This window comes from Thunnus thynnus, chromosome 17, assembly GCF_963924715.1.
Source record: "Thunnus thynnus chromosome 17, fThuThy2.1, whole genome shotgun sequence".
Classification (NCBI taxonomy): Eukaryota; Metazoa; Chordata; class Actinopteri; order Scombriformes; family Scombridae; genus Thunnus; species Thunnus thynnus.
The window spans coordinates 440,478-451,977 of NC_089533.1; the positions used below are offsets into that span (position 1 = coordinate 440,478).

Consider the following 11,500-nt stretch of genomic DNA (forward strand, 5'->3'; position numbering starts at 1 on the left):
TGTGATAGTTGACAATTTGCAAAGAATGAAAATGTGTCATGATTGTGATTAATAATATTTATTGATTTTATGTATTCATGTTTTGTTATTTTTCATATATTGAAATGCTTTCACTCTCATTATCATAAACAGCTGTTTCTGCAGTTTGGGCCACACATCTGGACTGTGAGACTCGTCGTCTGACTTCATCTCATCACTGCTGTGAGTCGACTTTCATCATGTTTTTAATGGATTTTATTTTTTAAATTTTGAATATAAATTGGGTTCTTTCTTGCTACTTAAATATTCTAATTGCCAGCTGAAAACATGATTCCAGTGGTGGAAAGTAACTAAGTACATTTATTCAAGTACTGTATGAGGTATTTGTACTTTGTTAGAGTATTTCCATGTTCTGCTTCTTTATACTGAAGGGTGTGTGGATCAATCCCTCAAGTATGGATACTGCCGAGGCTAAGTCTTGTTTAGCGCAACAAGTCCTTCACGTTAACCTCCAGATCTGTGGTTTGATCACGTGACTCCAGAACGACACATAGCAGTGTTTTCTAATCTGACACCTCTATCAGCAATAATCAGCAGGACGACATCATCTGTCTGTGTTTTATAAAACCGTCACACATCACTGTTAAACTATAATGATGTTTTATGATGTGACAACGCTGTGGTTCAGGTCTGGTTAGGTTTAGGGAAAGATTATGGAAAATACTTTGTTTTCAGTGTGTAGTTTTGTTTCAAACTACAAATTAGCATATTGGATTGTTTCTTAAAAACTCTATGTCGTGGTAAGTCTGTAATAAAATGGATTCAGAAGCAGAGTAGTTGTCTTTCAGAGTTTTATTCAAACTTCATATGCATATCGGACTCAGAGTCAGAGCCACAAGCAAAGTCAAGCACTTATAGTTATAGTCATAGCCATGTCACAGAATGGTCTAGAACACCCCGTGGTCCTCAGATCACACAACCTTGACAGTTAAATTGTACAACGAAGCAATACTTTGGTCATCACTTATCAGAGTCTCTTCCTGGGGGAGTTCTGCCATCCATCTACCAGGAACTGAAAGCTGAAGGTCAACACAGTTTCTCTTATAACACTTCTGCATTCTCACACAAGGTTTTGCAAGTAAAAAAGGATTTCATGGTACTAATTACTTATGCAGGATTAATCTGTAGTGAAGTGTTGCTACTTTTACAGTTGTTGAGGTCAAGTTTGAGGTGAGTCATCTTGAGTCAAATCTAGTTGCTGTGATTTTTCAAAGTTTGGGTCAGGGTTTCCTGAGGTGCTCTACCCTCATTCCAACAGGAACCTTTTTGCCATGTGGGACCGCCGCCCCTGAACAGGTCCCCAGAATGCCAAGATGGCTCCCAAATGTCTTTCATGACGAATGAGAACTTCTGTTACACATGGGCGCATACGTTCAAGAAACTTTGTGACACCGGGTGCACAGCCGTTAGGATAAACTTCAGACGTGTCAAAATGGGAAACTTTCTGTATATTCTTAAGTCCCCTTCATTGAATGGGCCAATGTTTCCCAAATATCACCTTTGTCCATTTGGGTTACTCCACTGGGGTAATGACCCTGTTTCATAGTCAAAACTGGGTTTGTGGAGAAAATGTGACCAAATTTGTTGGTCCTGCGTCCAATGCAAGGACCCAAAAATGGTGCACAAAGGTCAAACAGTTTCCAGATTTCCAAAAAGTCACAAATGTCCATTTGGACCCTCTAGTCCCTTGCATCTGGATGTGGGAAGCTCACAAAGCTAACTTTCCTGAAGCAATCTCTGGAAGTGGAACCAAGTCAGACTTAAAGAACAACTCCCATCAATCATATGTCATGTTATATGTATGTTTCAGACTTGTAGCTGCAAAGGAAGACCCATTCCAGCCTCAGATATATGGCCACAGATACCGCAAAACTTTAGTGAGAGTCTCCGGTCTGTCTACCGTTACACACACGCACACACACACACACACACACACACACACACGCACACGCACACACACACACGCACACGCACACAGACACGCACACACGCACACACACACACACACACACACACACACAGACACGCACACGCACACACACACACACAAACGCACACGCACACAGACACGCACACACGCACACACACACACACACGCACACACAGACACGCACACGCACACAGACACGCACACACACACACACACACACACGCACACACAGACACGCACACGCACACAGACACGCACACGCACATTCACACAGACACGCACATATAGGCAAATAAGTAGGCCCACAGTGTCTGCTGATATGTGAAATTTTAATCAATACAAAGTCTGTCTCATGATCTGTGTTGCTGTACAGGTTGAAGACATCATGGGAAACCGCCAGTGCAGCATTGAGGTTGAGAATAAGTGCTCTGAGTACACCCTGGGTAACCCACGGTGAGTTTATCACCCAATAGTGTGAGATTCTATTTTTACCAGCAATAAAAATGGTTTCAACTGTTAAGAAATACAGTGCCACAGGAGCACTTTAAATGATTTAATAAATAATTAATAAAACGTCCTGGTAAAATACTAGAGAAAATTATACAAAAGTAAAAACACAGCTAATATTTGTGGGATGCAAGAGTCCAATACCACTAATGGGAATATAGTTCAGAAAGGGGAGATGTCAACTGAAGTTCCTGGGGGCAGCACAGGAGAAGCTTCCTACGGTCCCGCTGTTCTTCCTCCTCGATGAAGTTGTTTATTTGTGCTTTAGATCATAACTGCTGTGAAACAATCAGATAATAACATTTATTTTTCTGATTCACAGCTTTGTTCTCACTACCGCCGCTCCCTCTCGCTCTTTGTTTGACCACCACTGCTTTCTCTTGTGCGTACGCGTGTTCTCTCTCCTTTTCTTTTTAAACATGAGTGATTAAAATGACGTCGTGTTGCATTTCAGCAAAAGTTGATTGTGGTTCAACTTCTTGCTGAGCAGCTCCTGAGGTTTTTTGCTGAACCCCATGTAGTCCCCCCTCCCACAGCCTAAATGCACCACCCCCATTCAAATGTGTCTGTGATTTTATGTTATTATTATTATTAGTTTATTTGTAAGGGACAAGTACAGAGCAACATTGATGTTGCAGAAGCACTGTACGATGTGCTGTACATGTGTATATAACCAAAAATAATGTCCAACACCAGTCCCTTGATGGGCATTGACGGGTCAAGTAATCATTAAAATGAGATGTTACAGTTTAAAATCAGTGCATATATTAATAAAGCAAGAGCAGCAACCATCAATGACAACAGACAAAACATATCACAAAACATTTTAGCATGAACAAATAATGACTAGTTGGTGTCATGATAACTGGACTTGACTGTTGTAGGAAACATTTTAAAATCCAGAACCTGCTTTGAACTGGCAGGTCGGGAATTTCAGAGGGTTGTGCCTTTAATGGAGAACGCAGTTGATCAAAGGAAGTCTGACAGTGTCTAATTCTAGTTTCCTTCTGGTGTATTTCGGGTGTTAGTGGCAGTATAGTGACGTCTAGTCATGAAAGTGTTGAGGATGGGTGGAGCTAGATGGTGGAGACATTTAAATGTAAGTGTGAGGTTGGAGTAATTAATAAAATGATCAAAACTGAGAAAATTATACTTTTTAGAATATTGTAATGATGAAATCTCAGGTATTTCTTGAACTTTGATAGCTTGGTTAGAAAGGTTTGTTAGTGGTTTAATGCCTGAGACCAAGAGGTTATGCAGTATGAGAGATGTGAAAATATCATTTCATGTATAGATAATAGAGTTGTATGAAATGGTAATCAGTGTCTGATTTGCCTAAAGGTTTGAAGATTCTACCTAACTTTATTATGTTTGTCAAATCTTAGCTGAGGGTCCAAAACAATTCCAAGATACTTAAACTCCTGAACTGTCTCTTGTTCACTGTGTTTTATCCTCACTTGTAAAGTGTTTGTGATTGTGATTTTTCTGGCTGAGAAGCACATAGAGACAGTTTTTCAAACATTCAGTGTTTGGCAGGAAGTGTCAGTGTGCCACCTTACCCGAGCAGTCTGTTAGTTTGGCTGCAGCAACAGTAGGTGTTTTTGCTGCCACAAATAAAACTGTATCATCAGCATACATTTGTAGCCCAATTCGGAGATGTCATTGACTTTATATTGTGTTAAAAAAATTGTGGTTAAAGGTTTATTTTTTCTCTTTTAATGGAGCTAAACTAGCAGTTTCCCTCCGCCTCCAGTTCCACACATTATGTCTGTATTGAACACTCAAAAATGAATCTATCTGTTGTCTTTAGTCACTAAAATGTTTCTCTTCTTTCTGTGACTAGTTGGTACACTGACTATGGATTCTGTGAAACACCTTTTCCACTGACACTTGGCCCCTCTGAATCTGGCAGCGCTCTGTTCGTCAAGACTCCTGGCACAGTCTATGGATCTGTTGGAGTCTTCACCTACGATCTCCTGAATGGATCCACAAAGCAACACGATGGAAAAATAGCTGTCATGTTCTCTAATCCTTATGATTTCAACCTGTACTCTAACTGGTATGCAGTGGGAGACTTTGACATGGCCACAACATGTGATTATGATCTTTATTATAAGATGTATTACAATGCAGAGAAAGGGTTTGTCAGAGGTAAAGCTGCAGACGGCAGTCTGATTTACGAAAGTAAACTTGTTACCATCAGAGCCACCATGTCAGACAGTTACCAACCTGTCATCAAGGTGCAAGTTTGCAAAGTGTGAAGTTAGAAAGTTGAAATTTTAAGCAACCAGGGTTGGAAATGAACGGGGGCTCGGGGTAAAACGCCCCTAAAAGAATGTAAAGTTGCCTTTGAATTGGGATAACGGGGCTTTTAAATGTAAAATAACCAGTTAAACAAAGACTTAATATGTTTTAGAAAGTGTGTCCTGATTTAGTTCCAAAGCTGTCAGAGTGCACGTTATTTTAAACCACAGAGAACAGAACATGAAGACAATCAACAACGTTGTTGAGATGATGAACTGTGACGTTACGTAATGTTTGTTTATTCTTTATACTTTTGAAAATAAAATGTGCATTAAATGGGTATTTAAATGTTCTTACATTATAAATTTGGCTGCAACATAGAACTCAGGTGTTTCTCATCATTTGAAAACATTAACACACATATAATCTGTAACTGGGATTATAACTCACTGGAAATCATCCAAAATTCCCCTGAAACATTTCCTACCTGCTGCAAACCTGTCGGGCCTGATTCTGTCTGCTCTCAAGATTTATCTTCTAGTTTATTCTCACCTTTTTCTCCATGCACTCGATCAATCAATCAATCAATCAATCAGTCAATCAATCAATCAATCAGTCAATCCCAGTTGGCCCAGTAAAACAGAAAGTTTAGTTTAAGTCAAAGAGATGAATCTACTCAGATGTTGATCAAACACATTTTATTTTGTACTGAACTGATTTTTCATTTAAAAACTTAAAAACATGCTGCAGTGACTGGTTCAATACTGGTTAACTGACTGGTTCACTACTGGTTAACTGACTAGTTCAATACTGGTTAACTGACTGGTTGACTGACTGGTTCAATACTGGTTAATTGACTGGTTGACTGACTGGTTAAATACTGGTTAATTGACTGGTTGACTGACTGGTTGACTGACTGGTTCAATACTGGTTAATTGACTGGTTGACTGACTGGTTGACTGACTGGTTAAATACTGGTTAATTGACTGGTTGACTGACTGGTTGACTGACTGGTTCAATACTGGTTAATTGACTGGTTGACTGACTGGTTAAATACTGGTTGACTGACTGGTTGACTGACTGGTTAAATACTGGTTGACTGACTGGTTGACTGACTGGTTAAATGTTTCTATCTATATATCTCTACATCTGTTCTCAGTCACTCAGGTCTATAAGACAAATAAAATCTGAACATTAATAAAATGGTCTGAAGTGTGTTTGTTAATTTGACAAAATGCAAAATTGAACATTAATGTCAAATGTTAAATTAAATTAAACTAATTTAACTACAGAACAAAACTATGAAAGTGCTCAATGTTAAATAAATAAAAGAAAACATGAAATATGAATAAAATGATTTAAATACATAAACGAACAAACTATTTAGTGAAATAATTGAATAAGATATTAAAACTCACCTCAATATTATGAAATGTTATTCCATCATTTATTTTCATGTAACAGTCTCATCCTGCCTGGACTTTGTGTGTTTTGGACTCTTTGAGGTTTCCTGTGTTGCACTTCTGTTGAGTCCTTCGTAGGGCTGGACTACGCAGCGAGATCAGCGGGTTAGCGAGGTGTGTCGAGCCTGCAGGGTTTCAATGTCATGAAGGTGTCTCTCTGTTAACCTGCTACATCGCCATGGCAACTCTCTGTTAACCTGCTACATCACCATGGTAACTCTCTTTTACCCTGGTACATCGCCATGGTAACTCTCTTTTACCCTGGTACATCGCCATGGTAACTCTCTTTTACCCTGGTACATCGCCATGGTAACTCTCTGTTAACCTGCTACATCGCCATGGTAACTCTCTTTTACCCTGGTACATCGCCATGGTAACTCTCTTTTAACCTGCTACATCGCCATGGTAACTCTTTGTTAACCTGCTACATCGCCATGGTAACTTATGCTACGAACTTTACCTGGTCCGGAGCAGGTTTTGTTCCGAATTTCGGGTTAAATCTACAATAAAGCGCCGCCCTTTCTCTGACCACCTGATTTGTTTAAGACTGCTGGTATATTCTTCATATCTCTCCGTTATAATGATCTGTTCCTCCTGACTGAAGCAGGCGGCACGTGATTGGTCCATTTCGTGGGGGAAAAGAGTCAAATGACGCCAAACGCCCCCTTTCATGGGGACGCGCACAGAACCTGAAGCAGAAAGCCTGAGTTAACAAAGAAAGTTCATAACTACCGTCGTGATATAAATTATCTCTGATCGTGAGTTTAGGGTTTGTTGATCCAGCTCACACAAAGAAAGGCTGGGTATGTTGAACTTGCTTCGTAGTACAACCCTCTGCCCTGCTCCCTGTGTTTCCCCAGCCAATCAGCTCCCTGTGTTTCCCCAGCCAATCAGCTCCCTGTGTTTCCCCAGCCAATCAGCTCCCTGTGTTTCCCCAGCCAATCAGCTCCCTGTGTTTCCCCAGCCAATCGGCTCCCTGTGTTTCCCCAGCCAATCAGCTCCCCTCTCCTGAGTTCTCCACTCATCTCCCCACCTGCACCTCATCTCCACGTTAGTTCAGTTACTTTTTAAGTCCTGGTTTTCTGTTCGGTGTCTGTTGAGTCGTCTGCGTTTGTACTGTGGTTATAGTCATTGTTCCTGGTCTCAGTGTCTCCTGTGACTTTTGAATTATTTCATTAAATATTTGATCCTGCCTGCTGTCACCTGACAATAACAGTTTTATTTAAATTATAGACATTTAAACTTCAAAAGTCAACTTTTATTTCATAATGGCATTTCCTCAGTGATGTTTATATTTCATATCAGGTTTTAGTTAATAATGTCACTTTTCATTTTCAGTTGCTTTGGCTCAATCCTTAAATGAAAAATCATGATTCTCCAAACAGTGTGTGAAATTCTCAAAAGCAGTTGTTATCTGGCAGGAGTGTGTTTGGTTATTAGTAATAATTCATAATTATCAGAGAAATTATTAATTTTAATTAATAAGGGGCACCAACTGTTAGATGTGTGAGGAGCACGGTTGGTTATATAAGTTAGTCTCATAAAAGAGTTAATCTAGAATATTAATATGAGGGATATCAACATTCACAGGTGAATGAAGAAGGTTTGAATTGGAGCTCTGACTCCTTCAATCAGCCGCTCTTCACAATATATAAACACAATAATGACAAAAGAATCTCTTTAAACATACCAGTGTTTGTTAAACAATAAGAGTTAACAAAGTTAGCTGATCATGGAGAAGGCGGGACCTTCTCCTCGCTCGGTTACAATGGACAGGTAAAGATGTCTGCCTCCAGCTGGCCAGAGCATTCAACACTGATAAAAAACAGCTGGGACACCGAGTGATTGAAGAGCAAATCATTCCACTGAAACTGTTACCTGCACTTAATAGAGCAAATTAAATCAAGACTTGACAAAGGAGGAGTAGTTGCTGCTGTATTTTTAGATCTGTGTAAAGCATTCGACACAGTCAATCATGATGTTTTAATATCGAAACGCTCTAAATGTAACTTCTCATCTAGAGCACTGGCATGGATGTCTTCATATTTATCTAATAGGAGACAATGTGTTAAAGTTGGTGACACACTGTCCAGTAACATGAAGTGCACAATGGGTGTTCCACAAGGGTCAGTGTTAGGTCCCCTATTATTTAGTCTATATATTAATGATCTCCCTCAACAGTGTCATGATGCAGAACTACAAATGTATGCAGATGATACCGTTGTGTACACACATGCAAAAACAACTGAGTTAGCTGCTGCTAAGCTAACAATTGCATTGCAAAGGATCAAACATTGGCTTGATCAATCATGTCTGAGTCTAAATGTAAACAAGACAAAGGGTATGTTTTTCTCTAAGACTATGGTACAACCTCCTAACACTGATATTCTCATCAAAGGTGAAAAAACTGACATAGTTACTGATTTTAAATATCTTGGTGTGACACTGGATCCAAACTTTAAGAAATATGTTTAAAAAACGGTTAAAACCATAAAGTACAACTTAGCAAATTTTAGACATATTAGAAACTGTCTCTCTTTGGACGCTGCAGATATTTATGCAGCTATTCAGAAATACAATTTACTGAACTTTGAGAATGTTAGATTATTCTCAAATTTGTGTCTAGTTTATAAATGTTAAATGTTTTGTCCTCCTCCACTATGTGACTTTGTGTTCACTTGCTCAGTAAGTTCTATTAGATCCTCCAGAATCTCCTCTATACAAGATTGGACCATTTCATCACACTGCATTTGGACATCAGCTTTCTCTGTGAAGAGAAATATGAAGAGCTGCAGTTCTATGGGGCCAGAACAGTGACATTTACATTTTGATATTGAAAATAAAATTTGACATTCAAAACAAAATCTGAACTGAAAAAGAAAACATTGGCATTGAAAAACTTGTATTGAGAAATGTTTTATTGCCACTGAAAATTAAAACACAGACATTAAAAAATTCCAATCTTACAATTTTATTATCTTATTTTTATATTATTTTGCATGATTATGTGTTTTTAATGTCAATCTTCAGATTTCTTCATGTCTGTCTTCTTCAGTGACAGGTTTTTTTATGCTATCAGTATTTTTTCAGTGTCACTGTTTTTCAGTTTCAACTTTCTCTTTATTATTACTATTACCTGTTATAGTTCTTGTTCTTATCTTTATACACGCATTGATCACCAAGGCTAACGGTGGAAATCTGGCTCAAGGAGATGAAGTGAGATTTATCAATTACAGAGTTGCCTACAATATTTACACAAGTTGACATTTCGCTGGGAGATAAACTCATAACATAATCATCAAACCCCTATCCTTATTGATGTGTCTTTTGAATTATTGAAAGAATACTCTACAGACACAGTTTGGATCTGGGTTGTTTTGCATGGATACTGCAGGACATATGGAAGATGTAATGGCAGGAGGGGATAATGAAGGACTTGTCAAGAGAATGGGGTATATGGAAGGAGGCCGCGTGGTAGAGCTGGTTGCCCCCATACACTCTGATTTGTTTTTTCAAGACAAACTGTTGATAAATGGTGTTGATCTTAAGATCAAATTTATAAGAGTTAAAAACTAATTTTGTTTAATGCGCAATACAGCAGAGGACTTTTGCGTCAATATTATGTCAGCGAGTCTGTTTGTAAAAAAGGTTTCAGTATCTCCTGCAGCTAAATTAGCACATGCTAAAGCTCTAATGCATACCAATGTGAAATATCCTATTGACAGGGTTTGTCTCAAGAATTTTAGCATTCCAGCAGGAACACATGTTTGTAAGAAAATATATTCCTAGGACAAATACCTAAATCTGTTGTTATAGAGTTCATAGATCATGAGGCTTTACACTGTAATCCATTTGCGTTTAACCATTATGACATTGAGTTTTTATGTTTATATGCCGGTGGGCAGCCATACCCGTCAAAACCTTTTCAACCTAATTTCGCTAGGGGGTCATGCCATTAGAGAATATCATCAGCTGTATTCAACGACACAAAAGTATCTTAAAAACCAAGCATTAGCCATAACCCATGATGAATCTTGTAGAGGATATAGTCTGTTTTGTTTTCGTTTTAGAAACCCTCTTCACCGAACAATAAATCTAATTTGTTATTCGTCTTACTCGTCAATTCTCGAAATCTCTGCACGCAGACAAGTTCTGAGAGATTCCTTCTAATTGTTAAGTAAGGCACAATATGAACACAATATAACTCACAGAAGTTCTTGATAAATTGGTAAAACAAAGCATCTTTTTAGTGGTATTTGCCAGCGATCAGCTCCCTAAAATGCCTGCTAAAGATAGACCTGTTGTACTGGTGATAATGTCTATATACATTGATAAGTTTGGTGTGGGTTAGGGTTAGTGTAGAAAAAGTGGTTCTGCATGTATACAGTGTGTTCAAACGGGATTCATTCTAAAAATGCTATGCTCTAACTTTGATCATAAAAGCATATTATTGGATTGCACATGTATAATGTACGAATACACGTATGACCCGTGTTATCGTGATGAACATGTAGGTGTACTGTATTCACCCTGGTTGTGGAAATAAATGATTCTGAACATAAGATTACTGTTATTTCTCATTTTTATTTAAAAACACATGAAACATAGACATACATTCAAAAATCTATCCAGTCTGTTAAATGTTTTGTAGGAGTTTGTAGGCGTTTTCTTCTGGTAACGGGGTTTTCGGACGTAATGACGTTGGTTACATGGTCGGTAACATGACGATTTTCAGACATAATGAAACTAGTTTCATTATGGAAACAGCATCATGCCCTCCATCATGCTCCCCATCATGCCCCCCATCATGCCCTCCATCCTGCCCCCCATCATGCCCTCCATCATGCTCCCCATCATGCTCCCCATCATGCCCCCCATCATGCCCACCATCATGCTCCCCATCATGCCCTCCATCATGCTCCCCATCATGCCCCCCATCATGCCCTCCATCATGCTCCCCATCATGCTCCCCATCATGCCCCCCATCATGCCCCCCATCATGCTCCCCATCATGCCCCCCATCATGCCCTCCATCATGCCCCCCATCATGCCCTCCATCATGCCCTCCATCATGCCCCCCATCATGCCCCCATCATGCCCCCCATCATGCCCTCCATCATGCCCCCCATCATGCCCCCCATCATGCTCCTCATCATGCCCTCCATCATGCCCCCCATCATGCTCCTCATCATGCCCTCCATCATGCCCCCCATCATGCCCTCCATCATGCCCCCCATCATGCTCCTCATCATGCCCTCCATCATGCCCCCCATCATGCTCCTCATCATGCCCTCCATCATGCCCCCCATCATGCCCC

The 11,500-nt window shown here is 39.6% G+C and overlaps 1 protein-coding gene across 1 annotated transcript in view; it reads left to right on the forward strand.

Annotated features, from left to right (window-relative positions):
• LOC137168266 (DELTA-sagatoxin-Srs1a-like) overlaps positions 1 to 5,615 on the forward strand; it is a 6,041-nt gene extending 426 nt beyond the window's left edge. Inside the window, exons 2-4 of the mRNA XM_067570789.1 lie at positions 133 to 201; positions 2,343 to 2,422; positions 4,320 to 5,615. Of these exons, the coding sequence (XP_067426890.1) occupies positions 2,355 to 2,422; positions 4,320 to 4,737 (486 nt within the window). The 5' untranslated portion in view covers positions 133 to 201; positions 2,343 to 2,354 and the 3' untranslated portion in view covers positions 4,738 to 5,615. The remainder of the gene's footprint in view (positions 1 to 132; positions 202 to 2,342; positions 2,423 to 4,319) is intronic.
• Positions 5,616 to 11,500: the final 5,885 nt, after the last annotated feature.